The sequence below is a fragment of the Macadamia integrifolia genome, unplaced genomic scaffold (assembly GCF_013358625.1).
Source record: "Macadamia integrifolia cultivar HAES 741 unplaced genomic scaffold, SCU_Mint_v3 scaffold39, whole genome shotgun sequence".
NCBI lineage: Eukaryota > Viridiplantae > Streptophyta > Magnoliopsida > Proteales > Proteaceae > Macadamia > Macadamia integrifolia.
In genome coordinates this window covers 582,784-608,359 of record NW_024869937.1, presented here as the reverse complement: position 1 = coordinate 608,359, position 25,576 = coordinate 582,784, and the positions used below count along the sequence as shown (strand labels likewise).

Below are 25,576 nucleotides of genomic sequence, written 5' to 3'. Positions count from 1 at the left end.
ACAATGTAATTAATTTTTTGAGAGGCCTTGTAAAGGGAAAGCACCTCGCACAGCATATCATATCGAACTAGATCCTGACCCGGCTCTTTCGTGGGTCATCCACTTGGGGTAATTATAAACCTACTAGGATTAGGAACTCTAGCTAGCCAATTCTCTATAAATAAGAGGGTTTTGACCACAAAGCCAATCAGAGTTTCTGACCTAATCTCAAAAATTCTCTCTCCCCCTATTCTCTTCTGTCTCTCCCAATTGAGAGTGTCTCTCTAAGGATTTCCATTGCAATCCTTGGATTTGGAGCGTGGATCATTGCCTAGCAAGCTGCAATCCTTTGTTCGTCATTGTTTGACTGGATCGACGCGTACCACAACATGATCCATTCCGCTGCGTGGAAAGTTACATCTGGATAATACCTATTTGTCTTCCCCCATTTACATCATTCAACCACTAAAGACTAACACTGTTAGGTTTCATGGGGCTTCAAATAATATTTTCAAATGTACGTTTGGGGTGTCAAGCATTCTGATCATAATACAATGGGTGTCCAAGTAATTATCCCTATTTTTTTTTCTTGTTAAATGATGTACATGATTCCTACTTAGTGAGTATGTAACCATAATTTTGCTCCCAAATTTTTAAATAAGAATCAAAGTAAACCTGTGCCTAGGCACAAAGGGCGCAAAATGGCAGCCTTGCTCCACATGGAAGGTGAAATCCTTGCCCCTATTAAAGCTCCCGTGCAGGTTCCCATTGGCCCTGCTCCCTTTCACCGAATCTTCTCCTATATATTATTTTTTCTGAATTAAAAAAAATAATTGAAATGTAATCCTACTTAATACTTATGCGTATTTTTATTTTTATTTTTATTTTATTTTATTTATTTATTTATAACTATTGGGCCGTCTATATATGTGTCACTTTTTTGGTTTTTTTCCATCCATGGACAGCCGTGTCATCTAGAGAAGTAGTGGAAGTCCGAAAGACTAGCTCCCTTGATAAGTCCACACTCCACAAGTACGAAACCATTTAGTCGAGCCGCGTCATCAAGGAGCCTCACTGGTGCACTGCACAACGCGACGCCATGTGGTTAAGTCAAGCGAAGCGGCATGCCATCCAGAATCCACCCTGGTGCCTGGGCATATCCACGTCCACACAAATTGCAACTCTTTGAGGGATTGATCGTTGAAGGAGCGTTCATTTCTTCCCTTCTCCGTACTGCCATTTATCATTTTTTGTTTGTCACTACTCACTCGATTTGTGAGTTCCCACTCACTCCGTCCCGATTGCCGGCCACAGAAGAGGAGTTATACAAAACTAGGTAAGTTGAAGCCTCACTTTCTTGAAGTGTTTCGATTAATTCATGCTTCGTCCATCTTGCCCTTGTTTGTTATCTGTTTTGATTTTTGAATTTCGACAATCTTAATGACGATTAGGCATAGGAGAGATGGAGTTTGTTTGCCAACTGTCGTGTTTTTCAACTGTAATGGATGGTGGTTATTTTCCAACTTCGCCGAGGAGCGTTTCCCAATTAGATAAGCATCACCGGAAACATGGCCATTTCAACAAGGTCTCTTTTTTTTTTTTTTTTTTTTTTTAATTTTATATTCCACTGTTTCTACAATTCAAATAACCAATAAGAAAGCTTCAATTTTACTCTTATTAGCTCTGTCTCGCAGCTGAGAGTGAGAATGGCTTCAGCTTCCACCCCTTTGACGTTGTCAAGAGCCGATGATGAGAGCAATGTCAGTTCAGCAACTACGAGAGCTTCGTTGCTTGCCAAGTCTAGTAGCGCCATGGAACAACTTGATTTTGAACGCGGTGTTTGCGTTCCCTTTCGCAAGTACACTCCAGAAACAGTATGTCATACTGTAAATTGGAATTACTTCAACACCATTACAATATGCAGTTTCTTTTTGAGTTGATATGCTTCTACTGCTACTATTGATTAGGTGAAGAATAAGGTTTTGGAGTCGAGAGGGGCTATACTTTCTCTCTTTGGTCGGGGTGTGGAGATAGTTTGGAATTTGGGTCTCTATTGGTCCACCCTTATGTATGACTGCTTGATTGGTCGAGATAAAGAAGTGTTCCTTATCGTGCCCGGCAACTCAGGAATTTGTTGTGTGATTTGGGGCCTTCTTTCATCAAAGCTGGGCAGGTTAGATATGCCTCTTTTGTTTCATCTTATGGTTGTTCAACTTTTGTTGTGTACTTCTAATAATTTCATGTCTGTAGTCACTGTGCATGATGATGGGTTCCATGGCGATCTTTGTCCATATGTTAAGAAGCATTTTGCATAGATGTCATCATGTACAGAATTTTGGCTTCTTTTTGCTGTCTTTAATCCATGCTCTTTCCCCCACTAAAAAGAAAATAAAATTATAATAAGGGAGAAAGAAGACTACCCATCTGCGTTCCCCTGCCCCCCTGAAACCAGGTGCTGTGTCTGGGAGTGGGGAAATCGGACGGGTAGCGTTCCTCTTCTCTTATAACAACCATAACCTTATCCCAATTAAATGGCGTCCCTTTTCCCTTATAATAATAAAAAAATAAACAAATAAACAGAGTCAGAGCAGCAAGTTTAGGAATATTGATCTTGGATTTTTGAGCTTTGCCCTCTCTCCTCCCCCTCCCCTATAACGTGACCTGCAATGCCTTCCCCCCCTCTGGTGGCCTCTGCTGCCGGAATCCCCCCTACCCTCATCGTCAACCTCCCTCATCCAGCCTCCCTTGTCACCCACGACTCGTTCATGGACCACGGTAGTCACTTCCACCCCTCTTTGCCTCTTCCCCCCTCCCCTCCTTCCTTTGCCAGACACTCCCTCTTTTTCCACCCTCCTGTAACTCGGAATTCCTCCCTTGTTGGCCTCTGTTTGCCAGGACTTTTAGATTCTCAAATCCATAAATGGAAATGTTGTGTGGTTGGTTCGTTTCTCGGCAGTAGATCTCTTTTCATTACTGTCAAAACCTCCCTGGAGAAACAATGGAAGCCGGTCTGTGCGATGTCCACCTCCATGCTCGATAATGGGACTTTCATATTCAAGGTCGACTCTGAAACGGACAAAGTCTACGCTGTTGATGGTGGTTCGTGGCATGTTGGAAAAAAGCCGATATTTCTCAGGCAGTGGGATGCTCGCACGTTGTTCTCCAAGACGGAACCCACCTCTTTACCTCTCTGGCTGACTTTCCCCAATTTGCTGTTCCACTATTGGTGTGTGAAAGGCCTTAGTTTGGTCTGTTCTCTAATCGGAAAACCACTGTATTCTGACAAACGTACCAATACAATGGATAGACTCTCGTTCTACAGAATCTGTATCGAGGTGGAAGCCAACAGTATTCTTCCATCTTCAATCACAATTTTTGAAGGAGAAGACTTCCTTCACTCAGGAAGTCCATTACGACTGGCGCCCCCCTTCTTGCACAATCTACAAGTGTTTTGATCACAAAACAGAGATCTGCACCTTTGCCTCTCAGGCTGTCGTTGCTGCCTCCATCCAGGAACCATCGATTGGTTGCGATTTTGCTGAAGATCAACCCAATTTAAGGAACATTGACCCTAGTTTCGACCGCCCTTAGCTTTCCTCCTTCTCGGTGAAGATCCTTAAGAAAAATCAAACAGAAGAGACTTCTGAAGTCCCGGCCATAGCCCCTGTTTCATCGGAACCTTTGTTTCCTCTATCTGTTGGTCCTTCACTCACACCCTTGCCCATCGGTCCAAACCCTTTCTCGGTTTTGGATCGGGCAGATTGCGTGGAAACTGTGCACCAACCCCTTGATTCCTTGCCTGATAGTCCTTGGGATATTCCCCCTCCCCTTCTTCCTCTCCCTACTTCCATTACTGCTACCTCGATGTGTCTGAACCAATACTCGTCTCCCATCTCTTGGCATCCCTCTTTTTGTGCTGAGAACCTTCGGCCCACCTTTGAACTGGTACACCACTCTATTGAGAATCCTCCTCCGGTCTCAAACCCAACCTGGTCCACCCTTGAACCTCCTTTTATTCCCTTGAATCAATTTTTACCGGACCACCTTCTCAACATGTTCTCCAAATACCCGTCGGATCATCCTCTGTGCCCTGGTAACTTATATAACCCAACCCACCCTTTCAAATAACCCAACCCTACCATATCCTTACCAAACTCGACTACCAATCTTACCCAACAACTTAACCCATTGACCGATCTGCCCCACTGCCCCCTTACCCTTAACTCTTTGCAGGTCTCGCCTGACCCGGCGATCCCATCCTCACTCGATTATGTTTTCTCTGGAATGAATCCCACTGGTTTGCCCTCTTGACTGGCGTCGACGAACAATAATGACTCCGTCACTCCTTTGGGTCCTTCATGCTTGCCGTCAGCCTCGGCCCCTGCTATGTCCTATTCGACAAGCCAGACTCCTCTCAGTAATGACTCGAATGACTTCTTGCTGGCCTTGGAAGGCCTCACCTCCGCCTACAACTCTCTTCGTTCCTTCGGAAGCCTCTCGACCTTGGCCTTGGAAGATCACATCCCCACCTCTCCTCAGATTCCTCTAAAGTCTCATATGAACTGCTGTCTTGGAGCCAACTCCAGCCTAGCCTCTAGTTCGACGTCCTTGCCTTGCTCCCCAGGGATCCCTGCAACCTCTCGCCTCTGCCCTGCCATGACTTCTTCTCTGGCAGTCTCTGTTGACCCCAGACTCCACGGGTCTTTGTTGCCTGACCATTTGGGACCAAATCACAGATGCTGCTCTGCTCAGAGCCCTGTAGATGGACTCTTAACAGCTCCCCTTGCTTTAGATATTCCTCGGCAACCTGTGCAATCAACTCCCCTGGGTTCGGTTGACAATATCAGCTCTGAAGACTCTCTAAACTTGATGAACTCTCTACAAAACCAACCTTTAGATAATCCAGTAGCTGCCACTCCCATTCTTTACCTATACCACCAACACCCAGCTGAACATCACCAAACCTACATCCACCAAAACCAATAAAAAGAAAACCAGCAGAAAGCCCCCACCACCAAAACCAATCCCTCTTCCCCCTTTTCTGCCTCCCCTATTATTGGATATAGCTGCCGGCCTCCCACCCCGGGCCCCCCCATTCCCAAGACCCCTCGCCCTCCCAAACGTTTTATGCCCCACACCCAGAGTTCCTCATGATTCCTTGGACTGTTTAGAATGTCCGAGGTCTAAATTCCTCGGCCAAGCAAGTGGACATTCGGTCCATCATTCGCTCCTCCAAATCCAACCTCCGTTGCCTTTTGGAAACCCGCATTTTGGAAGCAAATGCCTCACGGATTGCCTCTTCGATAGCTCCTTCTTGGTCCTTTGTTTCCAATTACTTTCACAACCCCAATGGGAGGATTTGGATCCTTTGGGATCCCTCCTTTCTATCCATCTCCACCCTCTCCTCCAATGCCCAAGCCATTCATTTGTCCATCTCCCATCACTCTGGCCCCTACATCTGCTTTTATGCCTTCAACAGGGCCCCCCTTAGGCTTCCCCTCTGGGCCGACCTGCTTTCCTTTGCCCCCTTCTCTGGATCCAATCCTTGGGCATTGTGGGAGACTTTAATGTCACTCGTTATAGCCATGAAAAGCATGGAGGAAACTCCATTGATTCCTCGTTTGCTGACTCTTTTAACGATTGTATTGAAGATTTAAATCTCACCGATCTCCGCTGGTCGGGTGCTAAATTTTATATGGCATAACCGGAGATCTGGAAATTTCAGGGTGGCTTGCAAGCTTGACCGAGCCCTTGTTAATGAAGCCTGGCTTGATTCCTTCCCTTCCTCTCATGCTACCTTTGATCTTCCTGGAATCTCTGACCACAGCCCCATCTCCATCTATGTTCTCCCATTCTGCTCCCTTGGCCCTAAGCCTTTCAAGTTCTTTGACATATGGGTCTCCCATCCTAACTTCTTCCCTATTGTTCAGGATGCTTGGAATATGCCCACCACTTTTCTCTGCCTAATCCCTAAAAAGGATGGTACGAAGTGTATGAGTGACTTCAGGCCCATCTCCCTGTGCAACCTTCTCTACAAATTCATTGCCAAAATCCTGGCCAATAGGATCCAAAAAGTCATTGACTCCCTTGTTAGCCCAAATCAATCCGCTTTCATTGGTGGCAGAAATATCTTTGACAACATCCTCCTCTGTCATGAAATTGTCCGCGGTTTCAACTGCAAGTCTCCCTCCCCTACTGCCCTCCTCAAGATTGACATTCATAAAGCCTTTGACACGATCAGGTGGGACTTCACCTCCAATTTGATGACTCTCATGCCCTTCCCTCCCTCCTTTGTCCATTGGATCCGCACTTGCATTTCTACCCCTCGCTTTTCTGTCCTTGTGAATGGTAGTCCGACTGGGTACTTTCCCTTTGGCTGTGGTATGCGTCAGAGATGTCCCTTATCCCCCCTCCTATTCTCCTTATCCCTTGAGGTTCTTTCTCATTACATTCAATCCGCTAGTGACCTCCATCTCATTTATCCTTTTCCCAAGTGTAAATCACTCCTCCTCTCCCATTTGGCATTCGCCGATGACATCATAATCTTCTCTAAGGCAAATGCCCACTCCATTTCCACTATCATGGATTCCTTGCATTCCTTTGAATCTCTCTTGGGTCTCAACATCATCCTCTTTAAATCCAACATGTTCCTCTCTAGTGTTCAGCCTGATGTCCAAGATACCCTCCTCGGTATCTCTGGTATCCCGATTGGTCACCTTCCTGTTAAATACCTGGGCCTTCCCCTCATTTCCTCTAGGTTGTCTTCTCACCATTGCACCCCCTTGCTCGATTAGCTGAGGAAGAGACTTCAACTTTGGAAAGGCAAGCTCCTCTCCTTTATTGACCATCTCACTCTCATTAGATTGGTGCTCCAGTCCATGTACCTCTATTGGTTTGGTACCTTTATCCTTCCTATCTCTGTGATCAAGTCTTTCGAAAGACTTTTGTGCTCATTCCTCTGGAAAGGTTCTAACTCCCCCCAGTTCCTCCGCCCTCTCAGCTGGAAGAAGGTTTGCCTTCCCAAATCTGAGGGAGGACTTGGAATTAGGAGAATTAAGGATGTTAACTCTGTCGGGATCCTCAAGCGCATCTGGAAAATTGTGTCCAAGCACAAAAGCATCTAGGTTGATTGGATCCATGCTGGGCTCCTTAAGCACAACTCTCTTTGGACTGCCTCGCTCATTCCTGATGCCTCTTGGATCTGGCGCAAGATCCTTGATCATAGACCCATAGCCCTCTCTGCCATCTCCTTCAACATTGGCAATGGTCTTACCACTTCTCTTTGGAAAGACCCCTGGCACCCTGCTGGCATCCTTTCCCACTTGTTATCTCCCATAACCATCTATTCCTCCGGCCTCCCTGCCAACACTCTTGTCTCCTCTATTCTTTCCCCCTTGGGTTGGTCCCCTCCCTCTTCTAAACCTCCCCTTCTTGATCTTTGGACCACCCTCCCGCCTCTCCCCCTGGCCACCGAGGAAGAGAGGACAAGTGCACTTGGCTTCCCTCCTCCTCTGGGATCTTCTCCTTTGCCTCTGCTTGGTCCCACATCCGTACCTCCTCCCTTGCTGTGCCTTGTCACAAGTTGGTCTGGTTCAAAGGCCATATTCCTCGCCAAAGTTTCACCCTCTGGCGTTGCCTTTCCAACTGCCTCCACACCCAATCCTTCCTCATTCATCGGTAGATCCCAGCCAACCCCTCCTACTGTCTCTACCCCCAAGGTGTTGAGGATATCCCCCATGTTTTCTTCTCCTGTCCTCTTTCTTTCTCTGTCTGGAAGCTTGTCCTCTCCAATTGCTGGCCGTGCATGAGAACCATCCTTCCTTTCTCTAGGGAGTGGATTTGGATGGACATGACCTTCTCGGGCTCTTCCATCTGCGATACTGTTGGAAAATTGGCTTTCTCGGCAACTATCAATTACCTTTGGATGGAGCGTAACATTCGTAGATGGTCCCCCCAAATCCCGCTCCCAGGAGGAGATTTGGAAAGCTATCTACTTTGATGTCACCTCCAAAATCCACTCTCTTCATAGCCGCCTTGTTGCTTATTCCCGTAGAAATGTCCACATCATCTCCTCTTGGAACCTGAGGGTGGAAACCATCCCTCACCTGGAAGCCTCCTGACCCCCCCTGTCCTAGTTGTAGCCTTCCCTCCTCCTCTCCCCTCTCCCCCCCCCTAGGGTTGGTTTTGCTGTTTTCAGTTTTGGTTGCTGATTGTTTCAGCTTTCGTTCCTTTTGTTTAATTTTATATTCTTGGAGCTGGCTTTTCCTTGTTGGCTTAAGCCTTCTCCTCCCCCCCCTCTCCCCTTTGTATTTTCTTCTTGGTAATGAATTATCCAAAAAAAAAAAAAAAAATGTAGTAGACCTTGTTGCCGATTGATTCGTTCTTGCCCCTATTTCAACAGGTTCTGGCGAATAGACCAGACATTATTAGGGAGGATTATATGAATGAGCTCTGCATTCTTCAAGATGATGTTCCTCCTTTTCCTAACCAGGTTTTACTCTCCCTCTCTTTTGTTTCCTTATTTATGTATACATCTTTTTGATTGAATCAGTTAAATCATGCTGCAATACAATCTTTGCTCAAGCAATGAATTTGTTTGATCCACTTGTAGGTTGCCTTCGCAATTATTGAAGAGGAGTTCGGCCGGCCTCTTGAAGCTGTTTTCAGTAAAATTTCATCAAAGACAATTGCAGCTGCAAGTTTGGGTCAGGTTTACCGTGCTACTTTACGTGACACTGGGGAGGATGTTGCTATTAAGGTTGAGTGAGATATTACTGGTGGCACTTCTTTTCGTTTCTATTTTTGCCAATCACTTCCGCAGCTTATCCAAACCAGTTCTAATCGTAATTTTCTGGAAAGTAGGTTACAGTGTGTAAATGGTAGACAGTGTCTCATGTTGACAAAAGTTTGAAAGTTGATAAGATACAGTGTACAAAGTATGGATTTAGAAATTCTATGGCTCTGTTTGTTTCAACGTAAAACATTTTACAGGATTTTGTAAAAACCAATACAAAATTTCATAATTAAGAAAGAGGAAAATATTTTACTGAAATGCGAGTATATTAAGTTGCGAAACAACTTCCATTTTAAATTTCAGGACGTTGTTTTAACTACGAAGTGGTCGTATCATGATCATTAGTACACTTGGCAAACCTTGAGGACTGCACCTCCATAATATGGTTGGTTTCTTTCCCTTCCCTCAATCGTGACCAAATATGCTTCCTTGTTATGTCCAAAAAATAAAAACTGAGTAATGACAGAAAAATATAAAATTTATTTACAAGTAATAATAATTTCCCAGAAAATATATTACAGTGAAAAATGTCGAGCTTGAAGGAAATGAAGGAGACTTTCTACATGGGACTTTGATTGGGTATGAAATGAGTGTGGAAATCGGCGCCTGCTTGATGGTGGTTTTGATGAGGAAAGATGATGTGCTCTAAGATAAAGAAGATGAGATTAAAAGCATACAAACCCACAGGGCAGAAACACAGCAATCCAAGTAAGTACATAATATGGCAGAATAGGGAAAGTCAAATAACTCAGGATCAAACGCTCAGATGGGGATGGGATTTTGATCAATTAGACCCCACACAAGGATGGTTAATCCCTCCAAAGAACAAGCTGATCCAATGGTTAGATTTGGTGTAATGAAGTATAGCAGAAAATGGAAACTTAAGAGCAACATAATTTAGTAGCTAAAGAAACTCCTAATCTATGGGTCTGATGATCCTCAAATTATGGTCAAATAGACTACTAACAGGGAAGAAACTAATATCAAAAGTAGAGGTCAATCCAAGGGCTGGATTGACTAGAATATCAATTTGATTCCCTGCAGAGAAAGCAGAAACACAGGAACGGTGAACTCAGACCTGCAAATCAGTATGTAAGAGTGAAACAGTTGTTAGAATGGTAGGGGATCAAAGGAAAAGACAGGGAAGAAAACCAACTCAACCCACAGAGTTAACCTCATGAATCTTTCTCAAACTCCAACCCCCTCCTATCTAGGGACGCAAATAGAAGACCAGCAAATGGGGTGGAGGAATTTAGAAGAGTCCACACCTTTCCAAAGGAAACTGCACATAAGAGATTCTACTTGCTTGATGGTAGATTAAAGCAATCCAAAAACACCGGACTAATACATGTATCTAGATTGAAGCATTGATCTGATGAGCTCCAATCGGCCAATATAGGATAGGAGCTTTCCCTTCCAAACCTGAAGCCTTTTTTGATGAGGTCCAACATTGGGGTACAGTGTGGGCTATCAACCTGGCAGTATTGAGCGGTAGACCCAGGTATTTGATATGGAGGGATCCAAGGGAGAAGCCAGTTAAGGTAAGGAGATGGGACTTAGAGACGTTGGCGAAGAAGAGGTGGGATTAAGGAGGTTGATGTGAAGGTTAGACAGATCTTCAAATAGGTGGAGGGAAGACATGGTGGTTTCAATAGAGAGGGTGTCGGCCTTAGAGAAAATCATAAGGTTGTCGGCAAAAGTGAGGTGAGAGAGGTTGAGGGCTTTACGTTTAGGGAGGGGGAGATGAGGTGGAGATCTGTAGATGCTTGTATGGATTTGGGGAGGACCTCAAGGGCTAGGGAGAATATGAAAGGGGGGTAGAAGGGGAAGCCTTTCCTAATACATACCATGGAGAAGAATTAGCTAGTTGGGCTGCCATTGACTAGGGCAAAGAAGCGGGGGGGATGAGATACATGAATAGATCCAATGGACGAAAACCAGGGGAAAGGAAATACCATGAAGAACTTGAATGATGAAATCCCACTTGATGGAGTCAAAGGCTTAATGAATATCAATCTTGAGGAGGGCAACAGGGGAATAGGATTTTATGTCAAAGCCTCTAACTATTTATGACAAAAGGATGTTATCGGTGATGCTTTTGCTGACCATAAAAGTAGATAAATTTTCATTAACAAGGGAGTACACCACTAATTCGATCCTATTGGCTAGGATTTTAGCTTTGAATATGTATAGGAGATTGTAGAGGGAGATAGGTCTGAAGTCTGACATGGAGGAGGCCTTCTTTTTCTGGGGATGAGGTAGTCCCTTAGATTTGGGAAGGGTTAAAGAAGAAGCTTCTGATGGCTTTAATAATATCACTCTAGATAATGTCCTAGCGAGAAGAGAAGAATCCCATACTGAAACCATCAAGGCTAGGGGTTTTGTTGGCCTTGGGGGAGTGGATAACAACAGTGGTTTCATCATCAGAGGGTATGGCTTGAGGGGAACAGAGGCGATGAATGGGGATGAATATGTCGGGCTGGCCTGGGGGGATGGGACTATTGGAGGAGGTGGGAGGCTAAAAGAGCTCAGTGAAATAGTTAAGAGGCTTCGACTTTGATATCATTTGGGTTGTGGAGGGAGCTGTCTCATGTTGTGAGCATGGGATGGAGTTGGAGTTGGAGTTGGAGTTGGTTCTAGCATTTAAGAAACTGCGAAAGTAAGCAGTATCAGAGTCTCCAAGCTCTAACCAATTGATGCGAGACTTTTGCTTAAGGAAACTTTCTTCTTGGGCAATTAGAGAGGATAACTAGTAGGAGGCAACCCTTTTTTCTTCAGCAAGGAGATGGTTGAGGGAGTCAGATTGAAGACTGGACTGGATGGAAGCCAAATTGTCTCTACTTGTAGAGACATTTGGTGGTGGAATTCCAATACTTGAGAGCGTGGTGGAATTCCAATACTTGAGAGCACACTTGACATTTTTGAGCTTTATGGCAAAGGTTAGAAAGGGGGAGGAGAAAGCTTAGATAGGCTTATCCCACTCGGATCAAACAAAGGAAAGGAAATCCTAGTGGAGAGACCACATGCCAAAGAACTTGAATGGCATAGGACCAAAGGAAATGTGGGTTGAACGAGGAGGAAGATGGGGCTATGGTTAGAAATGCTAGGGAGGTCAAAAGAAGTGTTTGAGGATGGGAAGGAGGCTAATAAAGTTTTATTGATCAACACTCTATAATGCTTGCAAGTGATTCTGTTCTCGCCACTTCTTCTATTGTGCTAGGTTAATTTGATACCAGACCATCTCAAATCATTCGTGTTATCTGCCGAGCACTAGTTGAAAGCTTTAACTGAAGTGGGATCAATAGGGGATCCACCCTGGCTTCTCATGAGTAACTCTAACCACATTGAAGTCACCCCTAGGCCCCAAGGGAGAGGGACGACTTCGGAGGTTATAGAACTAAGATCATTTCAAATAGGGCACCTGTCGATAGCACGATGGCCGTATATAGTAGAAAAGGCTAAGAAGGAATTTTCTAAGACAGAGATGGAGAGTTGAATACACTGGGAGGATGAGAAGGAGGAAGTATTTAGAAGCTTGTAAGGATTCCATATTATCCAGATGTGGCCACTGGGACAGTGGATATAGTTGGAAAGGAGGGACCAAGATGGGGCTATTTGGTATCTATACGGGAGGTATTGGCTTCCAGGACCTTGGTTTCAAGGAGAAAACAAAGATTAAGAAGGGAGCGAACTTCAGCTTCTTTGGTTAGGGAATTCAGGCCACAAACATTCTAGATGGTCCAATGGATCATTGAGAAGGGTGGGGAGAGTGCAACTGGCTCAACAAAGTTGAGCTTAATGTGGTCTTTATAGGAAGATGGATTACTTCTCTGGCACCTTCAGTATTCCTTAGGGGGGAGTAAGCGGTAGAGATCATATGATGGTGTTGAGAGTCCATAGGAGATGGGGTAAGGGCCGGTAGAGCTTGTGAGGAAGAAGACTGGTACTACAATGAAGCCAAAGTATCGGGTAAGGGAGAAACTGTCGATGGAGCCATTGGGACATTGGTCGCTATCGCTTATTGTAACCTAGAAGTCATTGAGAGGGGGGTGAATCAGTGAGTCCAATTCAGTTTCCCAGAAATGATGTGGATCCTAACTTGGCAATCTCTATAGACCCTGTACTTGCTAGCACATAGCCGTATGCACACTCAACCTCTTATAGGCACACCAAGTGTGCATAACCATTCCACATTCCACGTAATCTAAACAATATATAAATGAAAATCCACACACATAATACAAGGATTTTTACGAGGTTTGGCAAGATGCCTACGTCCTCGGAGTAGTGTCTGTAAAGGCTTTGTACCTACTTAATTTATTACTTTAATTGCATCTACAGTTGGGAGCACTCACACCCATTTTTCCCAATATTCAGCTGAGAAGGCACACACGGTGCCGGTACAACCACTGCAAGGGAGCACCCACCCCCGATGTTTAGCACCCACTAAACACCTAGTACAGAGATAAACAATAAAGATGGGCTCATACAGATTGCCCTATATTCCAACTTAGGCGAGTATGAATTCTCAACGTCAACTACAACTAGCTTACATACATCATCATAGATAAAACTCGCAATGTAAATCTAGGGTTAAAGAGTCTCACAGCCCTTGTTTGGTGTTCTCGGAGTTGTCTCAGAGCAAGTCTCTGCACACTGGAATCTTCAACTCCCCTTTTGTGTAGGAAACTTGAATCTTCAAGTAAACACTACAACCATGACACCTCACACCTTCTCTCCCTCGTCTTCTTAAGCTTTAATGCACAAGGAATACTCTCACTTTCTCGTCTCTATTCTTCTCTCACTTCTCTTGGTGTTGGAATCAATAGATCGTCAAAGCATCCCAACCACGTCCTCAAAACTCTCTTAATGGAGTGAAAGCAACTTCCATTAAGCACCCAAATCGATTTAATAACACACATTAAAGGGGGGAAGCTTCTCTCTTCAAAACCATGGTTTCACTCCCAAAATGCTGTTCTAAACCTTCCATGTGATAGAGCACGAATAAAATGGAGAAATAACAACTTGGGCCAACCAAAATAATCCATTTGGAATCTTTTTAGGGCGGCACAGTATATGCTGGTGGCGTAGGACATGACGACACGAGTCTCAGCTGTTGGATTAGGCCATAACTGGCGCCTGAGATCTTGGTTGTAGGATCAGTCAAACGGCTAGAAGATCTGGGCCGTTGGATTAGAACCATGTCTGATGCAAGGTTAGACGCTGACATCATCATCAGTGGTGTTGACAACAAACCATTGGTCTAAACAACGATTGAAAGGGAATTGTCGGATCTGTGCCATGTGGCTGACTACTGGTTGTCGATATAGGATATCCTCATCTTCTCCTATCAACCCCTCCAATTTTAAAATTTCATGCTAAGAGACCCCTTATCAGAAACTTCCAGAATTTGCATAAAAGCCTTCTACAAAATGTATGCTGAAACTCCCCCACCTACACCGAGAGCAAATTGCCAAATCCAAATTAGAATTTCTGGACCGATTTTGCAAAAAGGGCCATAACTTCTTCATATGACTTTGGATTGAGTTGAAATGGAAAGGGTATGGACCATGACTCGAAGCTCTACGATATTCTAGAAGATCCGATCATTAGACTCAGCCATGCAAAAAGACCAAAATGCCCCTGAACATTGCGGACATTGTAATTTCTTCATTCAATATCGACATGGGACGAAACTGGGTGTGTTGGAAATAATTAATTATGCTTGTATTGTTACATGGAGGATCCGTCTTCCAAAAAAATCATTTTCAACGTCGAAAATTAACCCGAGTGTAAATCGGCCAAATTTTCCAGTATGGCACCACTGCTATCTCATTAGAGAGACTGTACGCTGCCACGCCACCAGTGTCGGCCACCTCATCCAAACTGGCCACATCACCACTACCATATGGCCGAGGTTGCCAACAAGGACAACCAGAAAACAATAGTGTTGGAGGTCACTTAATGGCATTGAAAGCCTATGAGAGAAGGGTAACCATGGGTGGAGCTTGCAAAGAAGAAGTGTTGTACTACGTAGGTGGAGCTTGCGAGGAAAAGAGATTGAGATGAAGCTGAAATGATGGGTAAAGGAGGATCTTTCAATGGAGCCATTAGGTTGTGGATGCTGTTGCCAGAGGTCGTTTGAAGGCATTGAGAGGTAATGGAAGATGGGATGTCCGCAGGTGGAGCATTCGAAGAGGAAGACTGTAGCTGCAAAGAAGCCAAAATGCTGGGCAAAGAGAAAAAGTTGATGGAGCTGTCGGGTCATCATCACTGGTCAAAAGGGTTGTATAGGTGTTATTTTACCTGCTTTGAAGATTGCCCCACTAACATATTTTGGTGGCGACCTGAAGGAGAAATTTTGTGAGGTTTGTGATGGTAGCAAAGCTTGGAGCCCATCATTGATCTCGCCTCGTAAGGGGGTGTGGGGGTATATTGACATAGGCTACGTGGAACGGTATGACCTGACCTGATGGAGCGAGCCGAATCTATTGTAATGTATGTTGAGAGATTTTGTCTTTTAGCTTGTACTGGGGCTTCTATATGTGAATGTATAAATAGGAGGTGTGGGGTAATCACGAATCTCCCATTCTCTCCATCTCTTGCGATGTCTCTTCTTTCTCTCTCTCTCTCTCTCTCTCTCTCTCTCATTCTCCCTTCTCTTGCATGTTTGAGATTCTCTCTTATTCTTTCAACATGGTATCAGAGCAGGCTTGACTTGACTTTTGATTGGAACACCAGTTGAAGCTTGTGATTGCTTTTTTTTTTATCATGACTGTAATTTTCTTCTGAAGCCTATGGACATATTTTCCAATTGAGCTTTTTGTTTCTTATGATGCTCTATCCTCTTCCTTGAAAAGTTTTCTTGCAGCTGCTTCTTTTGTTTAAATTCCTTTTAACTTCTAAGGTGTCTGATCCATTAGCTGATTTGAAGTGGAAAGAGGCAATGAACAGTGAGATGGGTGATTTAGAAAAACAACATACGTGGTCTCCTACTCCTAGGCCTGATAGTAACAATGTTGTTGGCTGCTGGTGGGTGTTTACTATGAAACATCATCCTGACGGAACTATAGAAAGGCATAAAGCTTGGTTGGTTGCACAAGGCTTTACCCAAGTTGAATGTGTTGATTATCAAGAGATATTTGCTCTAGTTGCAAAGCTTAATTTAGTTAGTGTTTGTTTGTCCATTGCTGTCCATAAGTTGTGGCCGTTATATCAATTAGATGTGATGCAGATACAACTGCACTTACTTGGTTAGACTAGTATAACCGGTTGTGGAAGCCAAGGGCCAAGAAGAATCGGTCCAACCCAGGTTTTTTGTCCAACAAGGGTTGGTAGTTTAGTTTAATATTAAGTCTTTTATTTTCTCAAGTTTGTTTTGGGTAAGATACGTAACAGATAGAGAAGTAGGAGTCTATTTCAGTGTTAGAGTCTAAGTAGGAGTAGTCTTATCATTTTCCCTTTATATACTTGCATACACTCATTGTTGAGAGAAGGTGAATTTATTTGAATAAAAGTTAGTTTGATTTGTGTTTGTGAACTGGTGCGTGCCCCTTTCTCCCCTTGCTATTCTGGTTTTCCTCCTCTTCCCTAAAGCTACTCTATCAATTTGGCATCGGAGCCGAGGATCCCCATTCCCTTCTTCCTTCCATCTCTATTCTTCCCTTTCCCATTCACTGTTCCGACTCTACCGAGACTGAAAAAAAATCAGAGTTATTACCCATTCTTCCATTGCTCTTTAAACCTCCTTTATTTACTAATTTTCCTTCATATTTGAGTGTAATCTTGCCCATCTCCACCATGGTAGCCAATAGTGAAGTTGTTCAACAATTAAACTCCTATAAGGGAGAAATTGATGCAAAATTTGTAGCTCTCACTACCGATGTCACTTCCCTCTAGACAATGATGGAATCCATGCAAGTTTCTATGAGATCCATGCAAGCTTCTATTGATCGTTTGGTGGCAAAAGATAGAGGAAAGAGTCACATTCAATCTGGGGATTCTTCCAACACCACTCCACAGGACCCGTCACTACCACTACCACCACCACCACCGCCACCACATCATACACTGCCACCACATCATACACCACCACCACCACCTCCACCATATGGAATTGGTAGATATGATGATAAGGCAGAAAGAGCTGCAAGATTGGATGTCCTTTATTTTTATGGAGACAACAATCCAGAACTGTACCTTGACTAGATTCATAGTTAAGAGACGTTCTTCAGATGGTACGGGTTGACTGAGGCCCGAAAGATCCTATTTGCAGAGGCTAAACTGAAAGGCACGGCCTGAGTCTGGTGGATTAAGCAACAACAATAGAAACGAACCCAAGGAATTGGTTTAGTCACTACTTGGGACGAAATGTATGAAGTCATGAACCGGAGATTCTTGCTTTCTGATTACAAGCAATGCATGCATCTCAGGTTTGCACAGTTGAAATAGGAGAATTTGACCGTTGAAGAATATGTTGCTAGATTTTATTATTTGGCTACTCGTTCTGATTTTGAGTGGGATAAAGAAGTATTGGTAGCATAATTCCGCAATGGTTTACACCCTCAACTTATTGTTGCCCTTGCATCTAGCCGACTGCTTACAACGGAAGAAGCCGTATAAGTAGCATATCAGGTTGAGAAAAGTCTGAAGCGCCCATACAATCGGAGGCCATTTACAAATGCTTTTCCTAGAGGTCCTAGTTCTATTTAGCCACAGTCATCTCCACAGGAAAGGTCAATCAATAGACAACAAGCTAATGGTTCATCTATGGCATCTTCAAGACCCAGTCGGCCGTATTCTCCACCTCGAAGCGATTCAGATATGTAATATTCACGGCCTAATCATCCATACTCCTCACCTCAGCGTGGTTATGACAATAACTCAATATTTCCAAAGGAGGCTATGACAGGGTTCTCAGAGATTTAATATGGAAAGTTTTAGAGAAAAAAGAAGTGTCAAGTAATTACGTGGATATAATTAAAGACATGTATGGAGATGTGGTGACTAGTGTGAGATCTGTGGGAGGCCAAGGTGTTGAGTTCCCAATTAATATAGGGTTACATCAAGGATCCGCTTTGAGCCCCTACTTATTTACACTTGTCATAGATGATTTAACCAAGAATATTCAAGGAGAGGTCCTGTGGTGTATGGAGATATACTTTGGAATCTAGAGGTCTCAAGAAAAGAAGAACGAATACGGAATATATGAGATGTAACTTCAGTCGATCGAGGATTGATAGCGAGGAAGTGAAAATTGAGGGGGGAGGTCCCACAAAGTGAATGTTTCAGATATCTGGGGCTCTATGTTAAACAAAGAAGGTGAGATAGATGATGATGTTTCCCACAGAATTAAAGTGAAATGGAGAGGGGCGTCTGGAGTGTTATGCGATCGACGTATTCCTCTAAAGCTCAAGGGAAAATTCTATAGGATTGCCATAAGATCAGCTATGATGTATGATGCAGAATGTTGGGCAGTCAAGAAGCGTAACATAGATAAGTTGAGTGTAGCCGAGATGAGGATGTTGAGATGGATGTGTGGCAAAACCCTGAGAGATGGAATAAGAAATGACTGGTTAGATTGGATTTAGGAGTCCCCAATTCAAGATAAGCTCAGAGAATGTCGATTACGATGGTTTGGTCATGTCCAAAGGAGGCCCTTGGATGCCCCAGTACAGAGGAGTGACCAGATGCAGATATATGGAGCTAAAAGGGCTAGGGGCAGGTCAAAAATGACCATTGACGACTTAGTTAGACAAGACATGTAAAAGCTAAGTCGTCACTTGAGTATGGCATCTAACAGGGCTGTTTGGAGGGCTAGGATCCTAGTTTCCGATTGTTCATGAGTGGGATGCCCCAATGCTTTTTTTTTTTTTCAAATGCCTGCAGATCCATGTAGCCGACCCCATTTAGTTGGGATAAGGCTAAGTTTTGTTGTTGTTGTTATTGTTGTTGTACTATTTAATGTTTCCGATGTAACTGGTACGGGCATAGAGCTAATCAATGCCCTAACTGGTTGTTAGCATACATCGATAAGGACAATTATATACCTTATGCATCAGAAGAGCAACAAAAAATAGGAATAGTAAATCTGGGCTAAATGTGATCGTGAGCCTAATGAGATTCATGATGGTGGCAGTGATGGTGAGCCTGAACCGTTCTATGTGATCCGTCCTCTTTTGACTACATAGAAGATTCCTGAGGAGGACGATTGGCGTTGTAACAGTATCTTTCAGACCAGGGTGCGATGTAATGATAACTTGTGTAATAGGGTGATTGACCCAGGCAGTTGTACCAATGTTGTTGCTGAAGATGCTGTTCGCAAGTTGGGTCTGAAAACTGAGCCTCATTCGAATCCCTACAAGGTTGGGTGGGTGACCAATAACCTGAAAATTAATGAAAGGTGTTTGCTCATGTATTCCATTGGTGGTCTAATTGATCAGGTTCATTGTGATGTGTTTCCTCTGAAAGTCTGTCACATTCTTTTGGGGCGCCCATGGTTGTTCGACAAGAAAGCCAAGCACTTTGGATATGAGAATACATACTCATTTTAGCATGATGGCCTTGAGATGAAGTTCCTTACAGCAAAGGATCTTCCCCCTCTCCAGCTCAAGAGGATAGTTGGTACTTTTTTCATCAAGTGCATTGACTCTGATGGCATTCTTGGACCTCACCCAAACTTGATGGAGTTGAGTTCTTTTCAGAAGAGGAGAGTTGTTGCAGATACAGCTGCACGTACCTGGTTGGAACAGCATGACCAGCTGTGGAAGCCAAAGGCCAAGAAGAACCGGTCCAACCTAGGTTTTTGGTCCAACAAGGGCTGGTAGTTTAGTTTAATATTAAGTTTTTATTTTCTCAAGTTTGTTTTCGTAGGATATGTAGGAGATAGAGAAGTAGGAGTCTATTTCAGTGTCAGAGTCTAAGTAGGAGTAGTCTTATTATTTTCCCTTTATATACTTGCATACACTCATTGTTGAGAGAAGGTGAATTTATTTGAATAAGAGTTAGTTTGATTTGTGTTTGTGAACTGGTGCGTTCCCCTTTCTCCCCTTGCTATTCTGGTTTTCCTCCTCTTCCTTAAGGCTACCCCATCAATGTGAAGAATGCTTTTCTTCACGGTCATATGCATGAGATTTATATGGGTCTTTCCCCGGGATATTACAATGATGATCCTGCTGGTTATGGTTGTCATTTTCATAAGGCAATTTATGGTCTCAAGCTAACTCCTCATGTGTGGTTTGAGAAGCTCAGTTATGCTTTGTTTCAGTTTGGTTTTCTAGTGCAGTGCTTTTGGTTATTCGGTATTCTTTATTAGGACCGTGCACAGTACTACTGTGCTTTTGGTCTATGTTGATGACATAATCTTAACTGGTGATGATCCAGAGCACATCATGAAGACAAAATCCTTTTTTGCCAGCAAGTTTGACATTAAAGATTTGGGATCCTAAAGATATTTTTTGGGTTTTGAAGTTGCTCACTCTACCAAGGGCCTTGTTATCTCCCAAAGGAAGTATGCTCTTGACTTTCTAGATGAGACAAGTCTTTTTGGAGCTATGCCTGCTTCCATTCCTATTAAGGGAATCATCATCTTCATGATACTATCTCTCCTTGTTGCAAAAGAAAAAGACTTATTCGAGGATGGTTGGCAAGTTTCGAGGATGGTTGGCAAGTTTTTGTATCTCACTGTTACTTGGCCAAACATTTCTTATGCTGTTAGCATGCTTAGTATGTTTATGCAGACCTTGTCTCCATCATTATGATGCAGCCCTTCGGGTCATTTGTTATCTCAAACAATCTTTGAGGAAGGGGTTATTGTTTGTTAATCACGGTCGCCTTGATGTTCATGGGTACTGTGGTGTAGATTAGGCTAGTGCTTGTGATAGTCGCCGGTCTACCTCTGGATATTGTAATTGGGGGTAACCTAGTTACTTGGAAGAGTAAAAACAGTCACTAGTTGCTCGATCATCTGCTGAAGCTGAGCATCACTCGATGGCCCATAGCACTTCTGAGTTAATGTGGCTTCGATTTCAAGCTGCCATCAAGATTGCCGCAAATCTAGTGTTTCATGAGAGGACGAAGCACATAAAGGTTGATTGCCATTTTGTTCGCGGGAAGATTAGTTCGGGGGTGATCTCTACTCCTTTTGTTTGTTCTAATGATCAACTTGCAGATATTTGCACCAAAGCTACTAGTGTTACACACTTTCACTTAATTGTTTGCAAGCTGGGATTACTTGATCTATACGCCGGCTTGAGGGGGAGTGTTGGTGTTATTGTACCCTTTTTAAAGATTGCCCCGCACTGACATATTTTGGTGGCGATAGGAAGGAGAAATTTGTGAGGTCTATGATGGTAGCAGAGGGCTTGATCCTAGAGCCCATCATTGATCTTGTCTTATAAAGGGGTGTGGGGGCGTAGGCTACATGGTACAACCCGACCCCACCCGAATCTATTGTAACGTATGTTAAGGGATTTTTTATCTTTTGTCTTATATTAGGGCTTCTTTATGTGAATGTATAAATAAGAGGTATGTGGTCTATTTTTTACCTAATCACAAATCTTTCTCTCTCCATTTCTTGCAATCTCTCATCTCTCTCTCGAGTTCTCCCTTCTCTTGCAGGTTTGGTTGTCTCTCTCTTGTTTTTTCAATAGGTTGAAGAGATGGGGGTGTTTGGGAGCCCAAGGGTGGATGGCGTGGTCTGGGTTGGGGTTGGAGTGGGCCAGGGTAGGTAAGGGATTGGTAGGGCTATTTGAGAGAAAGGTGGGCCTCACAAAAGGGGGAAGGGGGTAAAAGACTGATGGGGATTGTCTTGGGGAGGGTTGGAGGAAGAATCGTGAGAAGGATTGGTGAGGGTAGAGGTTCCAATGCAAGGGATGGGATGTGGCAGGGAGGTAGCAGGCCCTGTAGAGGCTCGAAGAGGGCTCTTCGACTGACCAGGTGGGGGATGTGAACTGGAAGAAGAGGCAGTTAAGGGCCTTAGAGGAGCTGCAGGCAAGCCAGGAGGGCTTTCTTCATCCATAAGTGAGTCAGGAGATCGAAAGATATCAAATATGTTTTTCCCGACGGTTAAATCATAGAAGACCGATGGGCCATTGGAAGAATCATCTTTCAGTTGTGACTTGCCATGATTCCTTTGCCCCTTGTCGATATCTGCTCCATCTTCGACCACGGATGGGATCTCTATCAATTGGAGCAGCTAGAGAAATAAGGGGAGGAGGGTAGATGACTCTGCCGTGGTGAGAGGAGGTTGGTTTGTTATGTGTTTTAGATTGATCTCTACCACACCCATAGTTTTTAAGGCGGTAAGGCGACGGAGGCGTTTGAGGGTCTTTCGGAGCGCCTTAGCGTTAAGGCGGGCATAAAGCGTCGCCTTATCGACTAAAGCGTTCCTGTGTAATTTTTTTTATAAAACCAATCTATTTGGCTCAAATCCTAGTTGAATTCTATTACTCATATGTTAAATAAATATTAAAGGTTCAAATTCATACCAATGTAAGATATTCATCAAGAAAACAAATCAATAAAGTGAATAAACTAAGTTCATTTTCATCAATCATCAATCATCAATATTCAATCATCAATCATCAATCATCAATCATCAATCATCACAACATATTAACATATAATATAAATACATAATTATGAAACAAAATTATAAATATAAAGAAAAGAAGACATAAAAAATACAAGTATTTATTATACTTACCTCTGTGATGCCAAAATGAGTGCCTAAGCCCTAAGGTCATCCACTATATTTCTACTCCTATCAAAGAAGAATGAAGCTCACCGCTGCTAGAGCAACATGGTAGCCTGGATCAGTGGTTCTTCCTTGTTCCTTGATTCTTTCTCAAAGCCATTTCTTAAAACCCTTGACAAAATCCAAACCTTGTTTGTGAATCGTGTTTTGTTTTGTTTGTTTTGGTTATTTTTGGTGGAGTAAAGCTAATCCCACACATCTCAAGTGTTAACAAAACCATACGCCTACCAATAAAAAATGTATATTGGAATCTTCATCAAGTAATTTTAAAATGTGTTTAAAAAAAAAAAAAAAAACCCATCAGGTGCCACTTCATATAAGGCAGAGTACTGCCTTACCTTCTCTAGACCGCATCAGCGCCAAGGCGCTAGTAAGGCGACGCCTTAGCAGCTCCTTAAAAACTATTACCACACCTATATTCACTAGTATGATGTAGGGAATTACATATGCCTCCGTAGGGAGCTAAAAGGTGAAAAAGAGAAAATACAACATAAGACAACAACATAATAAGTCAGTTCCTAAAATACCTGTACTATATAAACTTTGACAGATTTACTTGAAGAGGTCTTTATGATCACCGTTGCCTTGACTCTGTTAGGGGTGCAGTAGTTTGATTGCTCCGTATACCAGTCATGAGCTACCGCTCATGCCGTCAGAGGCGAAAGCAATTGCTTCTAGGATGAAGCCGATACGATAGGCAGGCGAAGGGAGCGAGACCAAGCCAAGTAATGTAGGAGTAAGTTACAAGTAACTGACCCCAACAATTATAACCCCAAACAATACAACTAATAACCTAATAATAATTAATTACACTTAAAGATGCTTAAGAAACGAATAAACAAAACCTAGGAATAACCCACACAAGACTAAAACAACCCAACGAAGAAAACCTAAGAGAAACTTCAATCGACCAGGAGAGAGAAACACACCTGCAATAGATCCAGAGAGAGGGGTGGCTGCAGCTGACTCTTGGGCATAGGTAGTCCCTGGGAAGGGTACAAAAACCTAAAAATTTGAAGGACTTCCGATGGTCGGTTGCTGAGATATTCACTTTCTTGAAAATCAGACCTAGGAGAGAGAATTGCCAGAATTCTGCAGTGACAGTAGTTGGCAGCTCTGAACAGTCTTCTAAAGTGGATCGAGTGGTCCCCTTGGGATGTAAAACAGGCCCTCAAAAGGTCTTGCAGATCAGACTTCAGGTGTAGGCAGCAGAGGAGATTGATGGACTTCAAGAGAGGAGTGTTCTTGCTGGCCAATCTTCAATGAACAGGTCTGATTTCTATGGTATTAATAATAGCAGCAACAGTGAACGAAAATAGACAATCTACTTCAGTAAATAAGAAGAAATATAAAAGGGGAAGTGGGGGAGGAGTGGCTATCACGGCCCGGGCTTCTTTCCCACAGCTCCCGGCTGTTCTAAGCAATTGACTGCAATTTTTTTTTATTCAAATCTGAAATTATGAGTACATAAGCTCCTCTATTTATAGAGGGCAGAATAGCAATCATAACATAATTGGGAGCTAGTTTCCAAATAGGACTACACACACCTAGTAGGACTTGGACTCATAATAGGACTAGGATTATAACTCCAACATGGAGTAAACTAATTAACTAATAGTCCATATAGGACATTACAATCGGTGGGCCCAATGGGCCTTATTAAACAATTAATTAAATTGTAGGGTGGCTTGTAAACTTGACCGACTCCTTGTCAACGAGCCTTGGCTCACATCTTTCCTTGCTTCCCATGCTAGTTTTGACCTCTCGGGCATCTCTGATCACTCCCATCTCCCCATTTATTCAGTCCAAGATCTCCTTTGGTCCCAAACCCTTCAAGTACTTTGACATCTGGTCCCACCATGAGGGATTTCTTCCCTTTAGAGACACCTGGGCCATTCCCATCCTTGTCTCTGCCACTCCGCTCATTGCTTTTGCAAAAAAGCTCAAAAATGTCAAATTGGCTCTCAAATCCTGGAACATTGCCACTTTTGGCAATATATCTGATTAGATTTCTGCCTGCCAAGCAAATCTTGACCTCATTCAGTCCAGGCTTAAGCTTGATCCTCTCAACCTTTCCTTGGCTAAGGAAGAAAAGTTGGCTGCCCTTGATCTCTTCTTCCGCCTTGCCCAGGAAGAATCCTTCCTCCGTGAAAAATCTAAGATCAAATGGCTTGAGCTTTATTTCCACCGCTCCCTCAAAGCCCGCACCAATTCCATCTCCATCCTCAAGCTCATCTCCCGCTCTGGCATAGAGCTTCTCTCCCCCTCGGTTATCAAAGTTGAAGCGGTCTCGTATTTCGATGACCTCTTCAACCCTCACTTGACCCTTTCATCCCCCCTCCCCCAACTCCTTTAATAAATTCATTCTTGATCACCTCATCCCATCCCTCCTTTCCATCCTCTCGGATGACGAAATCCTATCCACTATCCTTCATCATAAAGCCAACAAAGCCCTTGGTCCGGATGGGTTCACCATGGGATTCTTTTCCACATGCTGGCATATCATCCGTGATGATCTCATCTTTGCTATCCGCAGCTTCTTTCTCAATCCCTCCCAAATCTCGGGCATCAACCATTCCTTTCTATGCCTTATTCCCAAAAAGGATGGTGCCTAATGCATGATCGATTTTAGGCCCATTTCCCTCTGCAACCTTCTCTACAAATTCATTGCCAAGATTCTTGCCAATCGGATCCAAAAGGTTATCGATTCCCTGGTCAGTCCAAATCAATCTGCCTTCATTGTGGGTCGAAGTATCTCGGACAACATCCTCCTCTTCCAGGAGATAGAGGCTTCAATCGCAAATCCCACTCTCCTGCCTCATGAAGATTGACTTTCATAAGGCGTTTGATTCTATCTGCTGGGATTTCATCTCCAAGGTTCTTCTACAAATGTCCTTCCCCCCTGTCCTTTGTCCATTGGGTTCTCTCCTGTATCTCCACCCTCTGCTTCTTTGTCCTCACTAATGGTAGTCTAGCGGGCTATTTCTCCTCTGTGGGCATCCGATAAGGATGTCCCCTTTCTCCTTTTCTCTTTTGTTTGGCCCATG

The 25,576-nt window shown here is 43.6% G+C and overlaps 1 protein-coding gene across 1 annotated transcript in view; it reads left to right on the top strand.

The window, feature by feature from the left end:
- The first annotated feature begins 953 nt into the window (after positions 1-953).
- The window catches only part of LOC122068434 (protein ACTIVITY OF BC1 COMPLEX KINASE 1, chloroplastic-like), a 66,978-nt gene continuing 42,355 nt past the window's right edge, over positions 954-25,576 (top strand). Inside the window, 7 exon segments of the mRNA XM_042632289.1 lie at positions 954-1,315; positions 1,431-1,564; positions 1,661-1,853; positions 1,947-2,076; positions 2,079-2,152; positions 8,381-8,470; positions 8,591-8,737. Of these exon segments, the coding sequence (XP_042488223.1) occupies positions 1,548-1,564; positions 1,661-1,853; positions 1,947-2,076; positions 2,079-2,152; positions 8,381-8,470; positions 8,591-8,737 (651 nt within the window). The 5' untranslated portion in view covers positions 954-1,315; positions 1,431-1,547.